General features: G+C 37.8%; 1 protein-coding gene and 1 non-coding gene across 5 annotated transcripts; one reads left to right on the forward strand and one right to left on the reverse strand.

Moving 5' to 3' along the window:
* Nucleotides 1–81: 81 nt before the first annotated feature.
* Nucleotides 82–14,324, reverse strand: LOC137737419 (protein transport protein SEC24 C). 4 transcript variants are annotated; one of them, XR_015955037.1, is made up of 25 exons: nucleotides 13,104–14,324; nucleotides 12,170–12,400; nucleotides 11,873–11,947; nucleotides 11,675–11,773; nucleotides 10,217–10,328; nucleotides 9,775–9,902; nucleotides 9,213–9,332; nucleotides 8,031–8,111; nucleotides 6,769–6,846; nucleotides 6,509–6,601; nucleotides 5,485–5,539; nucleotides 4,763–4,839; nucleotides 3,896–3,967; nucleotides 3,654–3,737; nucleotides 3,303–3,422; nucleotides 3,129–3,197; nucleotides 2,718–2,795; nucleotides 2,370–2,508; nucleotides 1,885–2,049; nucleotides 1,557–1,705; nucleotides 1,301–1,480; nucleotides 942–1,030; nucleotides 780–811; nucleotides 343–672; nucleotides 82–278 (listed from the first exon to the last, which is right to left on the reverse strand). XR_015955037.1 is itself a non-coding variant. In XM_088683091.1 (25 exons), exons 1-25 carry the CDS (start codon nucleotides 13,908–13,910, stop codon nucleotides 563–565), a joined length of 3,207 nt encoding a protein of 1,068 aa, XP_088539217.1. In that variant the 5' UTR covers nucleotides 13,911–14,058; the 3' UTR covers nucleotides 82–562. The 4 variants fall into 4 exon arrangements, 3 of the variants coding, with proteins under 3 accessions (XP_088539217.1, XP_088539216.1, XP_068332981.2); XM_088683091.1 differs by having other exon boundaries at nucleotides 82–672; nucleotides 13,104–13,184; nucleotides 13,221–14,058; XM_088683090.1 differs by having other exon boundaries at nucleotides 82–672; nucleotides 13,104–13,173; nucleotides 13,210–14,058.
* A 4,747-nt stretch (nucleotides 14,325–19,071) lies between these two features.
* LOC148691823 (small nucleolar RNA R71) lies at nucleotides 19,072–19,177 on the forward strand. The gene has a single exon (XR_015955385.1). It is a non-coding gene; the product is annotated as a small nucleolar RNA R71 (small nucleolar RNA).
* Nucleotides 19,178–19,714: the final 537 nt, after the last annotated feature.

A 19,714-nucleotide genomic window follows, 5' to 3' on the forward strand; every position in this document is an offset into this window, starting at 1 on the left:
CGACTGGCATACATTTGCTTAGAATTTACAAAATCCTCAAAACTTGTAGTGTTATTCCACAATGGAAAGTGATCAACCATGTTACAAATGGAAAGTAACTAGCTTTTGGACGACTTATAACAAAAAAGGTAACCACTTCGACTACAAAAGTAGAATCTTTGTTCCAAAAAATAAAATATAAAAACAATAAAAAGTAGTTCAAACATTCTGTAGAACAACCATCCTGTTTGTACATTTTTCTTTCTCCCACCATAAACCTTACAAGGATTATTTTCATACTACATAAATAAATGGAAAAGGGAGATGTCGAAAAAAGAATTCGAGTCGGGGCAACTTAAATACAGAAATACGCTTTGTATTTATTAACAGTAGTGTCTTCCTACGGACCTATCATAGCAAAACTCAGCTCTGCTTGCTCTTCACGGATACATACCTTGCGGGATGATCCCCGAGTATGTGTGCATAGCAAGCGTCTAATTTTTCTTCTATCCGTTGAATCCATGTGTACTCTATCAAGAAGCTGGCTCAAAACTCGTAATTCAAACCAAAGAAGCGTAAGCAGTTATGATGCCATTTTTATCTGTATTTGCCGATGGACGTGTACCAGAAACTCAACATAGGAGGGGCCATTCGGACTCTGGTCTTCGACCATATATGAGAAAAACAATGTTCCTGCGGGGAAAGATAATTCAATACCTAATGAAAAACTATAAATAATATATAAACCATCTACTTTGTAAGAGACAAGTTGTAGGGATAGTAGTTGTCTCGTTCATTACCTGATGGATCTCCTTTCTTGCATAATTTTAAGCTGCACAAAAATAAGACAAATTAGAAATCATTAGTATTTTAGATGAAAACATCAAAACCTGAATTCAAACGCTGCAACTTATTTCTTCATCACAAACAAGGAATCACTAACGAAAAATAATCAGTCGTACCGAAGGTAGGAACATCTCTGGCGCCGTATTTCATTTACCACATCATTCAGCTTCTTCGATAATGGATTATCATACCACTGTAGCACAAACTGCGCGAAAGAGTCCAAGATAATGAAGTCAACTCATGCACCCTCGTTTATCAAAATCTCAAAGATCATATACCATTTACATTTTAAATATGAAGACAATAAATAGTGATGAATAATGAATTAAGCTTCGTTAAAAAAAGGTGAAATAAGCATCCAGCCCTCTCATTCTAGTGAACCAAAACAGGTCCCAAGAGAAAAAAGTTGGCAATTGTAATTTACAATTATGTCAGGCAGAAGATAAGAAACCAAAAAGATAAATGATAAGGCTACCTGAGTAGGAAGTTCATCAGCAGAGGCGATTCGAAACAGTTGTTGCAAAATTCTAGAATCTACCAAGTTCCCAATATATATTAAACAGTCCTCGCCATTCTCGAGAAGATAAATTCCCTCGTCACTCACATGTTCGCTAGAAAGCGGAATCACCGGAGGAATTAGAGACTCATCACCCTCCTGTTCATTGATGGAAGCTACCATTGATTATGAAATGCAAACCGCAAAGAGTTGAACAAGAAGCTAAATGACGCACCTTTTTTGATTCTAAGTCATGAACAGCCACCATTCTGGGGTACACCAATGGAACTGCCAAAGGAACAGAAAGGGAAGAAACATGATTGATCCAGAAGGACCGCTCATCTATTTTTCCATCAGTTCGTAGCCCCGTACTTTTGATTAATGCTGAAAAACAAACACGAGCATCAAATGTATCAATATATGTACAAAATCTCTAAGAACCTAAGTGATGATTCTGTGCAATATATTTCCACAATGGAAGAGGCATGCCTTTCCCTTGGGATTTTATCAATCAGAACAGAGCCTTTATCATATCTATTATTAAATAAGCAGAAATAATATACCAAGGGTGTATAGAGGCAGGAGCTTCAGTGCCTCCGGAAGAATAAGCTGTCCAGAAGATGATACAGTAGCACAAAATTTACGATATGAAAGCAGACTACTGATGCACAGATTTGTCACTTGTTCCCGTACACGCAAGAGGGGACTTGAAGGGATTTCGTTTGCCGCTATACACAATATTTAAACAGGACTTATTGTCAGAATTCATCCAAATTCAATTAGACAGAATGTACTAACAAACTGCAATCGTAATAAATAATATGTTGGCAGGATGCAGAAAGTGAAAAGGAACGCAAAGAATGAGAATTATACATCTGCATTTCAAACTACCAGATGTGAATAATTAAAGATAAGTTAAAGACAATGTTTTCATAATAAAATTGCCAAATTTAAGTGCCTGGGCTTAATTGAGAAAACAATAATTACAACAGGGAAAATGACCATAAAGAAAGAAAGCAACAAAGAAGAACAGCATATAATTTAATACCTTGCTTCATGAAACATGTAAACTGAGCGTCCAAATCAGCAGCACGGAACAGATTACTTAGCATACTTGTGCATGGCAGAGATAAAGTTGCAACTCGAATTCTCCGTTGGCCATACACAGTTGTGTATAAAACGGCACACTGGATAACAAAAATACTATAATTAATTTATAATGAAGCATATAAAATATATATATATATATATATATATATATGACTAAACAATGAAACATGCAGCTGCAGAGATAGGTGTCGTCATCAGATTAGTAGTAAAGATTCAAGAAAAAGATCAAAAGATATATTCACAGCTAGTGCATTTGGTAGGGGAAAGCAGAAAAATTAAAATTTACCTGGAAACCACATTCTGAGCCATCCTGTAATTTATCATCATGTTTTAAGGTCACCATAATAGTTTTGTCACAGTCAATCTGCATGACAGAAGGGATTGGTCATGATTCATATAAGAGCCACTGTCACTCTTTTCAAGGCATAATGAAAAAGGAAAAGACAGGAGATATGTAGAGAGAGGCCGAGGAAAATGAAAACCAGAAAACCAGAAAACTGAAAACTAGACAAAGGAGCTATGATTGAGCATCAAGACTAATTTTCTTTCAGATTGAAAAAATCTTGATTTTACTACCATTGTCGGTCAACACAACCAGGGGTTGGGGGATTTTAACTTCCATGGAAAATATATGATAAGTAAGAAAAAAACAGTCTGACGTGTTGGTAGTAAGGGATTTTGTAGAATATGTACAAACCCCAGGTAGGTCAACATCTGTAGGAATACGTTTGCAAAAGCTTCCATGGTACTCTTGAACTTGGATACCCTGAAAATGATGAAAACAAACTTATCCTGCTAGAATAATCTATTGAGACAACGATAACCAGTCATCAGCTAAAACAGGAGAATGAGGCCGTTCAATGAAACTTACCTGGCTGCATCTTACACGCATCACCGCCTCAAAACCTTGAGGCCTTGTGACATTCCATCTAAGATCGTTGTAGAGCTTTGCAGGATCAGAGAGAGCTGAGAAGGGATAATAATAGTAAACCTGAAATGATAACCCAAATAGTTAGACTACCATGTGTAAATGATCTATAGTTACAAGTGGCAGATGCTTCTCAAATCTGACAACACAGATTTATTTTAGATGGTGGATATGTAGATTAGAAATAAGAAAAAATGACAAAATTTCATAAGAGAAAACCCTCAACCAAAATGACAAGAAGTCGAAATTTCATGCCATATGTATGGGAAGTGATAGAAGCAAATTCATTAGTACCTGCCCTCCAGTTGTTCTTGGGATGACAGAGATAGAAGCAATGTCTATGTATGACTGGGTAGTGATAAATAAGTCGACACAAACCTGGAACATTTTTTGCAAAAATAAAAATAAAAAAAATAATCACCCAAATAAATTATGCTTAACAACTTGTTAATTACCACTAATAATCTCAGTCAGTATAGAAGTGTCATCAATATATTAACTGACCATTAAGGGGAAATAATTAGTAAAAGACTTACCTGATATTCAGCAAATTCAATTGCCATTGTCTTTAAAGTTTTGTCAGCTGGTTGGAGTAATTTATGGGGCTCCTGAAATGCAGTTAAAGTTTAAACAAACAAAACATAATACCAAGACTACCAAGACAATTAAAAGAATCGACTGCTCAACAGAGAGTATAATTCAATGGATGATAGTTATGGCCACATAGCATTATGCAAATCATCTTTAACAAAGTATACAAAGACCTCATATGTCAATTTCATTTGTAATAATTATCCAAGTGCATCTGCATGTCCACCTAATTTTCCAAATCTTGGGGTTCAAAAATTCGAGAAAAGCTGTATTTCATATTCATTGAATATCTGTACTCGAAAAGCAAGATCTTATAGGCGGGAACAAAATCCAATGAAAGTAAGACCTATACATGAGGGCTTCCTGATTTAATATGTCAACATGAATTACAAAAATAATTTTTGTAATAATCATTTAGTATTTTCTCATCTTTTGAGATACATAACTATGAATTATCTTTTCCTATTCAGATTAATGTAACATATATTTCGAATGAGAGATAATGGAGCAAGAATTGTGGTTTTCTTTGTCCTTTCTGTAGAGTGGGCTTTGCCTTATAGCTGTAAATGAGCATTTCAGATTTCACTAAAGAAATAACTTTGTCCTAAAAGAAAATACCAGCACGGACATTCATAAGGAAATAGGCATTTGGTTATTGGGCTTTTCATAACCATGAGTTCAATTCCTTAATAATTTCATTTTGTGACCTCAAGGATGTAATGAGCTTTTTTCTTAATAGTAACTGGGTCACAGGACCACTGATCTAAACCACCCAAATGGCGTACAATAACAAATCTAGAGGGTATTTGTACCTTATCAGCTGAAGATATATTAGCTCTTCCTTCAGCTTCTCTAGCAGAGAGCGCTCCAATTCCAGTTGATGCCAACACTGCAGACAACATAAACATTACTACACTCAGATGCCAATAAATCAGGTATATCCTGTAAAAGAAAAAGCAGATGCAAATGCGAAAATGGACATGCATACAAGTTCTGTAGTAGATTTCACACACACACAAAAAAGGTCTATAAAAGATATACAGGATGCCAACCAAAAAAAGGTATACAGGATAAATAATGATACTAGTAAATATCTTTGTCATTTAGCTGGAATTCAAGTTGACTGATAGCATGAAATGAACAAGTTATCCCAAAGAAAAAGCTTACATGATCACTAGGAACATCAACAACTTTGAAATATATGTTCTGGATTAATTTTCTGATTCCTGACTAGATAGGTTGTTTATCTTTACAAAATAAGAACAAGGTAATAATAGTGACTGAAACTACACGAAACAAATATGCATTTTCCAAAATTTCTCTTGCGAAACTACTAATGTTTATGCGATTCTCCACTGTCTCTTAAGATCCTTTAACAGATCTCAGTCCCTTGTTTTGTCTATGATATGAAGCAACTGCAGCCTCAAGCATGTTGTTTTTCATTCTTTGCTTGCAATAATATATGAACGTGTTTATAAAGGAAAAGGAAACCACAAAGGATGCACCATAAGTAGATATATGAATATGAGCTTGCCTGACTGAAACACCAAAAGTTTCCCCCCAGTACTCTTAATTGCCAAGAAAGCAGCCTAGGCAAGGAAGAAAACAAAAATGAACAGTGAAGCAATGAATTTAAACATCAATATGTATATAAAAAAAATATGTGCAAATCATAGAGTATTAATTATTCTGTTGCTCGACTAGACCATCAAGATGAATGCAGCACGGCAGATTAATGTCTTAGGTCTAGTGTTCAACGACCAGCAGAAAAGAGAATTGTCATTTTTAACACTAATGGCAGGTTTAACAGCTCAAATAATGGGTTCACTGTGCGTGTTGGTCTGACAACTATTGAAATCCAAAGACTCCAATCTAAGTTTTGACTGATATCTATCTAAGGGTGTTTAGACAGGAAGTAAAGCAATTGATAGCCAAACCAGTCAGGATACCACATATGACACCAGCTCCATTAATCTCTCCTCAAAGCTCGACATGCATTATCACTTATAGATTGGCATGTTCACCACAAAATGAGGAACAATAAGAAAGTTGATCAGTATTTGGCAAGAACAAAACTTTGATCCAGTCAGCTAGGTCACGGAAGCATCTACACCAAAAGGTTATTTGATTACTTGTATTTAATAAATATTATTCCAAAAATCTCTTAGACTTTGCATGCAAAAGAATGAGTATAAATTAATTATCTGGAATATTTTAGCCCATCATATTAATTCTTACAAGTATATTCTTTGCCTTGGGATATTCAACTATTAAAGCATCAAATATCTTCTTGCCTTTCTCATTATACTCAGCTTCAGACAAGGAAACCTACAAAGAACTAGATGAACAAAATTGACATGTACAATCCACTCATAGTAGTTGGTATAGAGCTTCATAGTATCAACATCAAGCATATTATGCATAGCACATCTATTCATCGCATGTTTCATGACTTCATATCCATTTGCACCTGAAGTTCTGTATTTAAAAATGAAATAGCAAACCGCAACCACCATAAAAGTTCAGTACACACAACAGTGTCACACGATACAACATACCTTGATTGCTGCACCAAAGGCTGATTCAGCAATTTTACTGCTTTGAAACATGGTTGGAATACTTTCCAACAATTGCTCCAAATGTTGGCGGCACTAAGAATCCACAACAAAAGAAAATCTAAATTTAATAAGAGGCATGTAGAAATTTAATAATTAAGATGCCAGACTGACATATGGCTGATTGTTGTTAAATCAGCAGTTCAAAGACTGCACAACTACTCAATACATTTCACAAAAGAGAAAAAATAACAGCTGCTGACCTCAGAAAGCTGGACAACTACATCAGTCTCCAGAGGAGTGTAAACATCTTGCACATCAGGAACAATAAGCATCAAAGGCTGCAAACATATATTGGACCACAGTGTGAGACCTTTTAAAAATAATTGTTTGGGAAAAAATAGAAGCCAGGGCCATAAAAATTAATGGTTATTTAGCCAAATCTTGTAAAACAAAAGGAAAATAATTTCATACAATTAAACTCAGATGGTTAGAAAAATAAAAATAAAAAAGGAAAACAATTTGGCTACAAATCATAAATGGAAAAATTAGAGTGATGATTGAAACTGCTACTAGTAGCAAAAATTATCCCACCGTTTCATCTACTCACTGGAATTTTAAAGGGCATGTTCCCAGATCTGTATACCTAGAACTTGTCATCAACTTTCTCTAGGTATAAGGAAAACTGATTCTAATAGAAAGAATTCTAACTCTGCAGAATATGAAAGGTGTAAAGTAACACATCATTTATTGTAAAGAAAGGCAAATCTATAGTTTTCTCATCACTCTTCTTCCACTCTGATTTCACTACCTATAATTTCACCACGTTTCAATTTGCTCCTTGAGCACCTTTCATCCTACCAAATCTTTGGTTTTATAGTATGTGCTTCTGTTGATGCATGGTTCACTTTGATTAAAAATCTATTAGTTCGTAACTTTGTACACATCCTGGTTCTTTCACTATTATCACCTATAAATATCGGCACTCTGAGATGACACTGGCATTAAGCATAATATTCACTCAACAAAGAAGGAATATACACACACATATATCCCCAAAATAATCAAATTCATTCATTGAAAAAAAACACCGTTTGGATCATTTCCTATAGTCTACTCATGAATGCAACAATCTCTTTTCACCCAACCTGTCTAAAAGAATAAAACCAACATCAAGGTCCTCCACCTCTTTGGTATAAATTTCTATTTCCAAGAATCACCTATAGTACATAGTATTTCCAAGTATCACCTATAGTACATAGCATATGTGGACATTCCAAGTTACAAAATCATTTACTCATCACAAAGGCAACATGTTGAAAACAAAGGCATCAAAAGTCACATTTAATTTTATACACAGAAGTAAGAAGCACGCAGATTTTTATGCAAATAATTTGTAGATTTCACAGTAGACTGCATATGTATCAGAGTTCATTCTATGCTCTTCAGCTTTAATAACTGATTTTATATATGTAAAAAATAAATGCATTACCAAAACAAAAAGAGAAATAAAAATTATATTGACCTGCTGCAATGCACGTTTCAAATTGTAAAAATGGATCGTTGAGTCAAATGTTGCAATTCCCACCATTGTCCGATGACCTTCCTGCAATAATAAATACATCAACGCCCGACTCATCCAAAATTCTGGCTAATATTGTTTCATTGAAAGTATAACCAATTACTGCAGGCCTTGGGAAAATGAATTGAGCAACTAGCATGCATTCACAATTTCACTTGCACACAATCATTCCCATAAAAATATAAAAACATGCATGCATGCACACAGATACGTACATCTTGTCAAAACAGGACTGAGGTCATAAAGAATGAAAATGTGCAAGTAAATGAGGACGCAAATGAACTCTAGCTAATATTTAATCATCACCATTATATCCTTTGTCTTTTCCATAGTCTAATGAGATTGGTTGGTCACATGAATTCTCGTCAATATTAGGAACATATTAGTAAATAGCTATTGAGGTAAACTCATATTTTTGCTTATTAGTCCAACAGCCTGTCAATCAAAATGCTATTTAAGTAAACAAAGAAACAATATGATTCCAAACTCAAGGCCAACAAAAGCTAACAGGGAGGATATCTCTTTGGAGCTTCTAACAAAAACAGACATGAGATACTTAAATGCAGTGCTCACAGTGAACTCTTGTATGACTTTACCACACAGGTTTAGTCTTATCCTTTCAGAATTTCCAAAGAGATTAGGAGAAAACAAGAACCAGTTATTAGATTTAATCATGAAAGTTCAAGAACAGCAAATCCTGCAAACCTTCTCACAAGTTACAAGCACTATGTGATTGCAGCTGGTGAACAATGAGAGCAGAGCAAATAGGCAGGAAAAGTTTAAGTTTTCCCATTCTAAAGTTAGAAATGATTCATGTTTTCCACCAGACTCCTCAATGTATTTGCTCAATTCAGCCTTAATCCTAGATGTCGGGTTTGGCATCATGGATCGTATCTAAAACATCATCCGTGTATGACACACAAAATCAGGAAAATTTTATATCGTCCCGATGCATCTCTTTCTTCGCATTTGTTATTCATAATGCTTAGACATAAATACAATGAACTTCACTGCATGTATCGCTTCTTTCAAAAAGAAAAAAAAATCATTTAAATAACACAGCACAACCACATGCTGTAAGGAAAGTAAAACAGGAACATTATACATATAGACAAAATAACTCACCGGAAGATCAGCAATAACTTGACTGATTGCACTGCAAGCTGCAGCAGTTGCACCAGTTTGAATGGCATTCATGGATACATCAATGAGGAAGAAGTACACAGCTGGCATGGGATCACGGACCTGTGTTACAAAGCCAAATAATTAAAGAACCGCAACTCTAGTCGGGAACTCTAGTCAATAATGCAAAATTAGTTCAGTCGTTTAAAATCCATTACCAAAATAAAAATGGGAACAAGCTCTTCTATTGGGGTTAAAGAGACATTTTAAACAGCTGATACTGTCAACGAGGAGTCAATAGAGATAAACTTCTGTTATGAACAAAACCCTGTATAAATGATGAAAAACAGTGCGTGCACGTGTGAGAGAGAGGGTGAAAGAGTGGATTTTTTTTGGACTTCAAAAAGTCCATGAATGTGTTGGAAATATACACAACCATTATTAACAAGTGCCAACCATGCCAGGAAGGTCTTGCATGCTTTTGTTAAAATAGAAAATAAAGGAGGTATTTCCAAACATGGTGATCTTACTGAAGTTATAATTGCAGATCTCATAATCAACTAACCATGTATTCTTTTGAAGCAACAAATTCAACTGTTCCTCTACATAGCTCGGGCCTCTCATCAGCATCTCTACGTCTACCATCTGGACCAAGATTGCAGTGGTAGTCACGGGGAGTCTCATCGGTAAATCCTGCAGAAGAAATAGCATAGATTGTAGGAACACTGCTTTTGCATAAATAGACACTGTGCAGATAGATTACACCTTAATCCACAGACCACAGTAGAGACCTTCAAGAGAGGAATGGTATATTACATACTCTCAGCCCTACTAAAATATTCAGAAACTTGAAAAGATGAAATAGAAAAACAAAACATGAAAAAATAACAGGACCACTTTGAAGAAGAAAAACAAACAAAAGCATTGCTTTGAAAAAGTTTTGAGATCCCAAATGAACTGAAAGAAAAGATCACACACAACACCAAACAGAGAGAAATCTTCCTCACCACAAAGATTACAGATGAATTTCCTGCCCTGGTCAATGAACTTCATAAAAGGATTTATGTAGCCCTTGCAACGAGAGCATCGAACAGGACCACTTTCACCAAAATCCACAACCTAAAACAAAAAAATTCATTACTACAATTATAGCTCGATGAAAATTCTGATTGTTTAATTGATCAAAGTTTTGGTCATTTATAATTATAGAGAACATTGTGCTTTTAGTGGAGGAAAAAGAATTGTGGAAGGTTTGTGCATTAGCTCATCCTCTTTTTCAGGTAGAAAGAAATACTAGAATTTACAAAAGTAAATTGGGAGACAAGACAGATTTATTGTGAGAAGAGTGTTTTGGGCATCTTTGTGGATTATGAGCAATAATATTCTCCCTTTTTTTTCAGGTAGAAAGAAATACTAGAATTTACAAAAGTAAATTGGGAAACAAGGCAGATTTATTGTGAGAAGAGTATTTTGGGTTTCTTCGTGGGTCTCAATTGTACGGAATGGTGGGTCTCAATATGTACGGAAATTCCATTTCACTCTCCATTGTAGACAAGGGAGCTGCATTTTCTGTGTAATTGACAGTGATTAGAAGGATACGACAGCTTTTTTTCTCTTTTTTGTTTTGTTGGTGGACTAATTGTTCATTTCCATAGAATGATATTGAATCTTACTAATTCTATTCTCATAATCTGTTTCTTATTAGAACAGAAATGAATTCATGATTCACAAAGTGATTGATAAATTATCATATTGTTAGAAGAAACAACTAAGTTGTCTATTGTCTGATTTGGAAGTCCAGAGCTTCCTCTGAGGTGAAGTTGCTGTCCTGGCTAGTAGCTCAGGTTAAGATGAATGCTAATGATATGGTTCAAAGGAGATCAATCATCTGTTTATCCCCTCATTGGTGCATTTTGTGCAAGGAAAATTATGAGCTGGTGGATCACACCTTCCTCAACTGCCCTGTGATGATGGGTCTTTGGTTCAAGCTGTATAAGAAGGCTGATCTAATCTGGGTTATTCCAAGGCCAGCTTCTCTTTCCATGCGAGAGCTATATGATTGTTTTTCAAGGGAAAAAAGGCTAGATTGTGTGGGGCTGCATCGTTCTTACTGTGCTCGGGTGGTCTGATGTAAAGAAAATAGGGTATTTGAAGATTTGTTGGAGTGGGATTGAGTTGTTAAGGAATTTGACGATTATATAGGCTAGAGTTGACCAGAGTTTACACATACTTGTTTTTACTAATATTGGGCTAGACCGGCAGGTGCAGTGCTACTTCTGCTTGGGAGTGACAATATTTTTTAAGCTTTTATGGTTTCATTTTCTTCTCTATTCCCAGTGGTTCTTTTGACCACTTCTGTTGCTCTATGTTGCTTTATTTCCTAGTTTGCATCCAAATAATATCTTTCTCAAAAAAAAAAAAAAAATATATATATATATATATGGAAAAGAGACATCATTAAGTACTTGGATTGGTTCCTCATTTGGATGAGGAAGGGCAAAAGGTTCAACCAACAAAGCTAACAGCATCCCTGATGTTGTTAAAAGATCACCAGTGCATGGTATCTGGTAAATTGACAAAAACATAATAACATTACTAAACTTTTATTAAAGTAGAAACAAACACAATAACAAATAGCCAATTCATGAAAGTTAAACCCAAACCTGATTGATGGTGCACCTCATGTATCGTGGACTGCAATTCCCAGTGTCTCTGACAATATAATCAGTTGTAGCAGGCTTCAAAATAATAAAGAAATCAGAAGAACGCAAGGGATAAACAATATCCAGTTTTTTCACCATGCTTAAACATACTTTGCAGCATAAATATGTGCAACGAAAATAAAGTGAAATTACATACCCAGAAAGAGAAGAGAGTACAGAAGTAAAAACGTATTAAGGATACACAGCTAAAGCAAATATTGTAATCAAACTCTTTTAAGTTTATGGATATATAAATACCGGAGGTGGATTTGCCTGATTGCCCTGACGAGTTTCATGAATGAGCACTGACGAACTTGGTATAGGCCGAGGAATTTGAGTGGGATCAATCTTGGATGACCCAGCCAAAGGAGTACCAGTTTGACCAGGAGGTGAGATAGTAGTCATGGACTGATTTGGTAATGGTGGGGGTGGCATTCCAAACATTCTAGGTGGTTGAGCAGAACCCGGAAAATGTGAAGGTGGAGGCACCTACCGACATTCAGAAAATTTCAGAAATCAAATTAAAATAAGAAGAAACGAATTCATGGATTCATCCTTTTTTCCTCCATCAAAACGCTAAGTTCCACCATATTTGCATAAGCATTGGTGTAAAGAAAAGAAATTGATAATTGCATTTTCCTAATAAATTAAATGAAAAACAAAAGAGAAGAAAACAATAGTACACAAGGTTATACATTACAACACCATGCTTGAACATACTAAATCAAAATGTTTTAGAAATAACAATACAGGAAAATAACTAATCATTTTAAAAGGATTGTGATTGTACTTTTGTTATATACAAGCTGTCAACAAAAAACTTGAAACCATCCACTAGAAAGAGTGCTTTTACTTAAATCAAGGGCCAAGCGGAGGATAATGAAGATAAGCGTCCACAGTGGTTAGTGTGTGTTGATTTGCTCACACTTATTAGCAAGTTCACTTTTTTTCTTTGGTCGGCTACAACGCGATAATATATATCATGTGTACTGAAGGAGGAAAGACATCTATCTAGTTTCAGTTAACTTATATTGGTTTATGTTGTTCTTGCACGGAAACAAGTTTCAACCTTCAATCACTACTCATAAAATAGATAATAATTGCCACTACGCCTTGGCGCTTTTTTGGTATGCAATATACCTTCGCTTTATACAGTAAGTGTCCAATTCTATCAGTAATATAAATCACTCACCTGTCCTTGTTGAACTTGCCACGTCTGTGAGCCATAGGGAGAACCTGGAGGTGGTGGCCGCATTGGTTGAGGTGCTGCTGGAAATGGCGGTGCTGCTGGAAATGGCGGTGCTGCTGAAAATGGCGGTGCTGCTGAAAATGGTGGTGGCTGCTGAACAGTAGGACCTGGTGGGCCACTAACTGCTGGACCACCCAGCACAGAGTGCATGGTTGGAGTTCGTGGAGGACCCGTTGGTGGCGCCCGTGCCATTGCTGGTGGATGCCCAACAGGTGGTTGAGGTGCATTCCCACTCGGAGGGAAACGAGGCCCACCCGGCATAGCCCCAGAACCAAACATTGGCGGCCCATTACTCATCATTCTACCTGGTGCAGTCGCAGGCGGCATGCTCTGAGGACCTGGCCGAGGATATGCCGGCGCTGGCGTCGAAACTGGACCAATTGGCGTTGGCGCAGAAGCAGGAGCTACCCCACCCACAGGAGGAAACGACCCAGGAGGCGGTCGAGACGGAAAAGATGAAGGCTGGCCAACGGGCGGCCCGGAGGGTCTTACTGGGGTGGTGGCAGGGGATAATGTTGGTTGCGGGGCCCCCGATCGCGGTGCTGGTGCTGTAGGTCTTGCAAATGCAGCCGGGGGAGGGCCGGGCCGTGAAAAAGGAGGTGGTGCAGCAGCAGGAGGGGCTGATGAAGGAAAAGGCGGCGGTTGGCCGAAAGGGGATGGTCTAGGAGGGGCAGAATTAGGCATGGAAGGCGGCCGATTAAGATTCAAATTCTGCATATTATCGGCTAATGGATCAGGGCGGGGCTGCATTCCGGATCGCACGATCCCAAACGGAGAGGAATCGCGATCTGGATCGTCTGTCTTGGCGACACGACTTCCGTCACCGATTGGATCCAAACGGAGAGATCTCGCGACGGACCTTGAGTTGAGCAGTTCAGCGGCTTCAGTCAGGGAACGTTTTGTTTTCTCTGCGCCTCTACGACGGCTGACGGGAAGGAAGGAAACCGATATCTGTTCGATGAATGTCTCTTTTTCTCATAATAATATTATAATTAGATACTAGAATATTTTATTTTTTTATAATTGTATTATCTACAAAGCAAGAAATCATGTCCAATTTATTATTATAACTAAAGGCGCTAGGCATAAAACACACAAAATTTCTCTCTTGCCATACTTTCTCTTTTCTTCCACTAAAATAGGTCACAACACGTTATCACCGCGTGTGACAGCCCGTCCCGAAATTATCAAAGATGTACGCATGAAAAGACGAAATTGCCCCTAGTGCGTTTTCTTTTCGTGTTTTGGTTATTTTTGTGTTGTGTTGGCATGTCTTTGGGCCACACACACACTCCCACACCTCCCTATCCCTCTGTCCCTTTCCCTGCTCTCTGTCCCGTGTCTCTCTCTCCCTTCCCATTCACCATAAACGTACGGCACACACCCAAAACCATTCAAACCTTTACAGATCGAAGAAACTAAACCCATATCCATGCTCGTGAGGCTCGTACGAGTCCAACCATACCATTTTCAGGTAAGAACTTCAACGTTTTCACGTCGATTTCACAATGGCCGATTTGGGGTACTGTTCATGCACACGTGATTTCTCACGTTTTAGGGAATTTGAAGCTTGTAGATAGCTTGGTGAGGTTCCAAGGAGTCTCGGTGTAGCTCGTTTGAAGAGTTTGGACGTCGGGATCGTTGGTTTAGAAGTTGGCCGGAGTTGGGTGGTTTGGACAGGTGAGATTCCATGGTTTTTAGGCCTTAAAAGTTGTATATTTAGGTTCTCCTAGTCTTAGGCTTCGTTTTGGTGCAAAAATCACGAAAAATGGTTGAAAAACGAAAGAGAAATCGAAGTTTGAAAATTTCCCGATTTTCCGACGCCGGCGACGGTGCCGGAGGCTCGTGGGAGAAGGTGACGGAATATTCCGTCAATTCTGACGGAATATTCCTGACGCCGTTAACGGAATCTGTCAAAACTGACGGAATATTCCTAACGGCGTCAGTTGACGCCGTCAGCGTGCCAGGCACGTGCCTGCGCGTGGCCGGCGCGTGGGGGCGCGTGCGGCGGTGGAAAAATTTTCTAAAAATATGGGTGTGATCCTGAGGTTGTGTAGAGCACGTTGGTATATTCAATTGTCCATTTTGAGCAATGTATGGGAAGTTATTACGAAAGGAAGGTTATGTGCTTTAAAATTAACGTTTTTATAGTATTTTCGCATATAGGTGAAACGTATCCCGAGGACGAGCGTGGTCACTCGAGGCAGGGGGGCTATGACCCTTCCACATACCAGTGAGTGGGCTTTTGGTTTTCCGTATATACCTATATACTATTGTTTTCCCAGAAATTGATATAAATGTTATTAGTTATATGCCATGTGTTATATTATCGTTCTTTATGCATCATTAGTGGCTTTATTAATCGTATATATATACGTATGCATAATTGGTGCTGTGGATGCACAAGTAAGTGCCAGGTAAGCGTTATTTCATATTTGCATTCAATAGTGATTAGAGATGCTTAGAGAGCTCATAACCTGCACCCCCGGTGTTAGTGCTCCCGCCCAGAGTAGGGCACAGTCCTTCACGTGTTGTTCACCTCCCGCACCATACGCTCAGCTTGGATCCAAGTTAGGTGCACAGTCCTATCGTACAGACCAATTTAGGTGGTTCCGACTCGTAGGTGACCCACGATTATTCGCACAGCCTTCACGTGATCGTAGCACTAGAGCGTTTATATGTATTACACCCAGGCCTGTCGTACAGACCACTATAGGTGGTTCCGACTCGTGGGCAGGTTCAGATATAGTGATTGAGATTTGAGCTCTAGATATAGCCGTACAAGTCACTTTAGGTGACTCCGGCTGCCAGACTATATATACTTTGATGTGATTATACCTGAGCACTTGCATTTTATTCTGAGGTTCCGTCATGGCATATTATGGAGCATGATTGGCATATCTATATATACGTGCATATGTTTATTTTCTAGGAAGTATACAGGTTTTACGGCGAGGGGTTAGAACTTATTTTGAAATGGTTTTGAAAAGCTTTATTTTTGCCCACTCACGCTTTTGTTTTGCGCCCCTCCAGGTTCTAGTTGCTTAGCTGGTTCAGTGGTTTCCCAGAGGGCTTCCCGGCATTTCTGACAGACACTCACCAATGTAGGGTCACCTTCGGGTGCACTATTGTCGTATTATTTTAATTTGGACTACTGTAAACTTACTGCTCTGAACTTAGCGTCTCACTTACGCTAGCACTCATTACTTTTATCGTTTGTATGCTAGTTTTTATTTATTCATACTTTTATATTATTACTTTATTAGCTTTCTCACTGTGCACATGGCTACGTCACCTCCACGTGACGGCCAGCACGCCCTGATCTCGGTCGGGGTGTGTCACCGCGCTTCTAATGCTACGCTAAGAAACTAAAAGATATTTTACTACAAACATGGTCACAAGTTTCATCATCGCTATCCATGTTCTTCTAAAAAACAGTCTAAAATCATCCATAAATACCTCGACAATTCGCTTGACCAAGCCCAAAAATATGTTCATCATGCAGCGTTGGAAAGTTATTAGTGCATTACATAACCTAAATGGCATCCTCTTATATGTAAGCTTACCAAAGGGGCATGTAAGGGTTGTCTTCTCTTAATCCTCAGGTGCAATTGGAATCTGATTATACCTTGAATAACCATATAAGAAAGAGTAGAAAGCACCACCAGCCAAATCAATGGAAAGTGATCTGCTTTGGTACATGCGTTGGGCTTTCTGTAATCAACTCACATACGCCACCCAATTGCCAAACATGTAGGCACAAGTTCGTTGTTGTCATTTTTCACAATTATATACCAGTACGCCTAGGCACCACCTGAGTATGACTAACCCACTTGCTATTAAATACAGGATAGATAATACCACCATCCAAAAGTTTCATAACTTCATTCCATGCCACCTTTTTCATTATCAGCTTTAATCGATGTTGAGTATCAATAGTGAGATTGACACCCTCCTTCAACAAGATTCGGTGCATGCAAATAGTTGGGCTAATTCCTTTGATGTCGGCAATGGTCCATCTTATTGCATCTTGGTGCTTTCTCAAGATTCGCAACAATTTTGAAGCTATGATTATTGGTAACGTTGTTTTAGTTCCCAAATATGCATATTTCAAGTGCTCAGGTAGTGGCTTCAGCTCCAATTTGCAATGGCTATTTAGACGCCGCCAAACTCTCATAAATATGTCTCCATATAAACAATTGAATTGGCAAGCTATCCATGGCAGTCACGTACTCCAAGGCTTCTTCATCTCTGGTTTCTTTAGTCTTGAACCCTTGTAACATGTTCAGCAGTGGATCAAGGGAAAAACGAGACACAGCATCAGTATGAATAATCTCATCTAAAACATCAACTCTCATATAGTCTTGTTGATTGACCAGCCTTTTGGTTGCTTCAAATAAACTGAAAACCACAAACTAGTTCTGAACTCTAAAAGTCAAGGTCCCAGCTTCCACATCAATTAAAGAAAGTAATTGCCATGAAAGGTCATCCCAAAATGATAGGAGTCTCCATGTCCTTGTCAATGTCCAACACCATAAAATTCATTGGAAGATAGATATTATCAACTTTGATAATGAGATCTTCAATGATGTATCTAGGATAAATGACAGAATGATTTGCTAATCAAAGAATAATCGATGTAGGTTTGAGCTCTCCTTGTCCTAGCCTTTGAAAAGCAAAATACGGCATAAATTAAAGCTAGCACCTAGATCAATTAAAGCACGTTTAAAATTAGAATTTCCAAAAGTGCAAGAAATAGTAAAACTCCCCATATCCTTTTTCTTTAGTGGCAATTTATACAATAAAATTGCACAGCATTGCTCAGTGAGAACCACTTTCTTAAAATCCACAAGCATTTTCTTGTTAGTGCACATATCCTTTAAAGAATTTGCATAAGATGGCATGTTCTTTTATTGCATCGAACAATGGAAGATTTATCTGAACTCTAGCTAATGTCTGCATGAAATCCCTCAATTTCTAATCTTTAGCTTTATGCTTCAAACGCTCAGGATATGACATCAAGGACACGTAAACATGTTCAAGAGCAACAATACGTTTAGCTGGGGTCTGTTTAGCTGTTGCTCTTAAGCTATATGCTGTTTTTTCTTCATTTTTTTCCTCTCATCAATACCTTTCTCATCACCTAGTGCCCTGACTGCACTACATTTGTCAAACCCTCTAGAATTAAGGATAATTTAACTATGAAATTTTCCTTTTTCCCTCTCAATCATCTAGTTAACCAACTGCCCAACCTATTTCTTTAAATTCTTTATGGACGCGTGTGTATTCTGCATTTCTTATTTATTGTGATCAATTTACCACCTCATAGATTCAACCAATTTTTTAAGTCCAATCTCCCATGCAGCTTTGGCTAGTGCGGCATGTTTTTATACTAGCTGTTGAGGGTATGGCTTTGCCTGCTTATTCCCAACCCACTTGAAATTTGGGCAATCTATCCATCCTTGGTTATAGAAATTTGAGAATGGGTCATTCTGCAGTCGCTGATAATTATTCATTTCCTTCACTAACTCGGATAAACATCCTTATGCATGCAACCCAATAGATCATGTGTAGGCATGCTGCAGATTATACAAGTTATTGTCGCATGTGGTGGCTGCTGTATAAGTGTAGTAATTTGTTGGAAAATCATGTTCAATTTTTTCGTCAAATTTCTTTTCCAATTTCTCCACCTATACAGACACTTTGGAGATCCCATGAACATCTCAAAAATACCCCTTTAGTGTTAATTTAGTTGTCCATTATTGAGATTCAGCTGCCATATTCTCAAATAAGTCAAATTGTTCCCTAGCCTATTTGGATATAAACGCCGCTCCAGATGATGCATTAACATCACTCTTGGTAGTTGAATTCAGTCTATTAAAGAATAGATTCATTCGTATGTCTCCATCAGTGTCGATGTGGGGACACTTTGTGAATAACTCCTTGTACCACTCCCATGCCTTATGAAACTCTTCATGTGGTTTCTGAGCAAATGACAAAATTTCTCTCTTCATAGCAAGAGTCTTGGAAGCCGGATAAAGCTTGCTTAAGAATTTTTCATTCACCTGCTCCCAGGAAGTAATGTCACCAAATGGAAGTGTGAAAAACCATGTCTTCGCCTTTTCCTTTAGAATTTAACGAAAAAGATGATGTTGATTGATTCGGCTGAAAATCCATTAACCAAAATGTTCTTGCATCCCATAAAAAAAATTCAGTGATATGCATGTTAAGATCCTCATGAGATAAGCCTTGAAAAATAGGCAAATTTTCCAACATGTGATGCCTTATCTCAAACGAATTACCTTCCTCATCTTCTGGATAAACAATGCAACTTGGTAGGTCATTAGCATGGGCTGCTAAAGACTCGTTCAATTTTCTCCCCTTGCTCCCAAACTCCTCTATTTTCTTTCTCTGTTTCTCAACTTTCTAGTTCTTTTCTCCTTCCCACCTTTCGAATTGACTGTGTCGACATTATAGCAGCCACCACATGTCATCACTCCTCACCATCTTCTCCTGACTCTCAAACGAAGATGCCTTGTTGCTGATTGGAGAAG

Source organism: Pyrus communis, chromosome 13 (assembly GCF_041283825.1).
Source record: "Pyrus communis isolate YQ-2024b chromosome 13, ASM4128382v1, whole genome shotgun sequence".
Lineage (NCBI taxonomy): Eukaryota > Viridiplantae > Streptophyta > Magnoliopsida > Rosales > Rosaceae > Pyrus > Pyrus communis.

Coding starts and splice junctions, on each gene's coding strand:
- LOC137737419 (XM_068476880.2), bottom strand. CDS start 13,910: ATGCAGCCCCGCCCTGATCCATTAGCCGATAATATGCAGAATTTGAAT. Junction 10,329..11,674: donor CAAATGAGGAACCAATCCAA/GTACTTAATGAT, acceptor TTTTTGTTTTAG/GTTGTGGATTTTGGTGAAAG. Junction 3,738..3,895: donor TTGAATTTGCTGAATATCAG/GTAAGTCTTTTA, acceptor AAAATGTTCCAG/GTTTGTGTCGACTTATTTAT.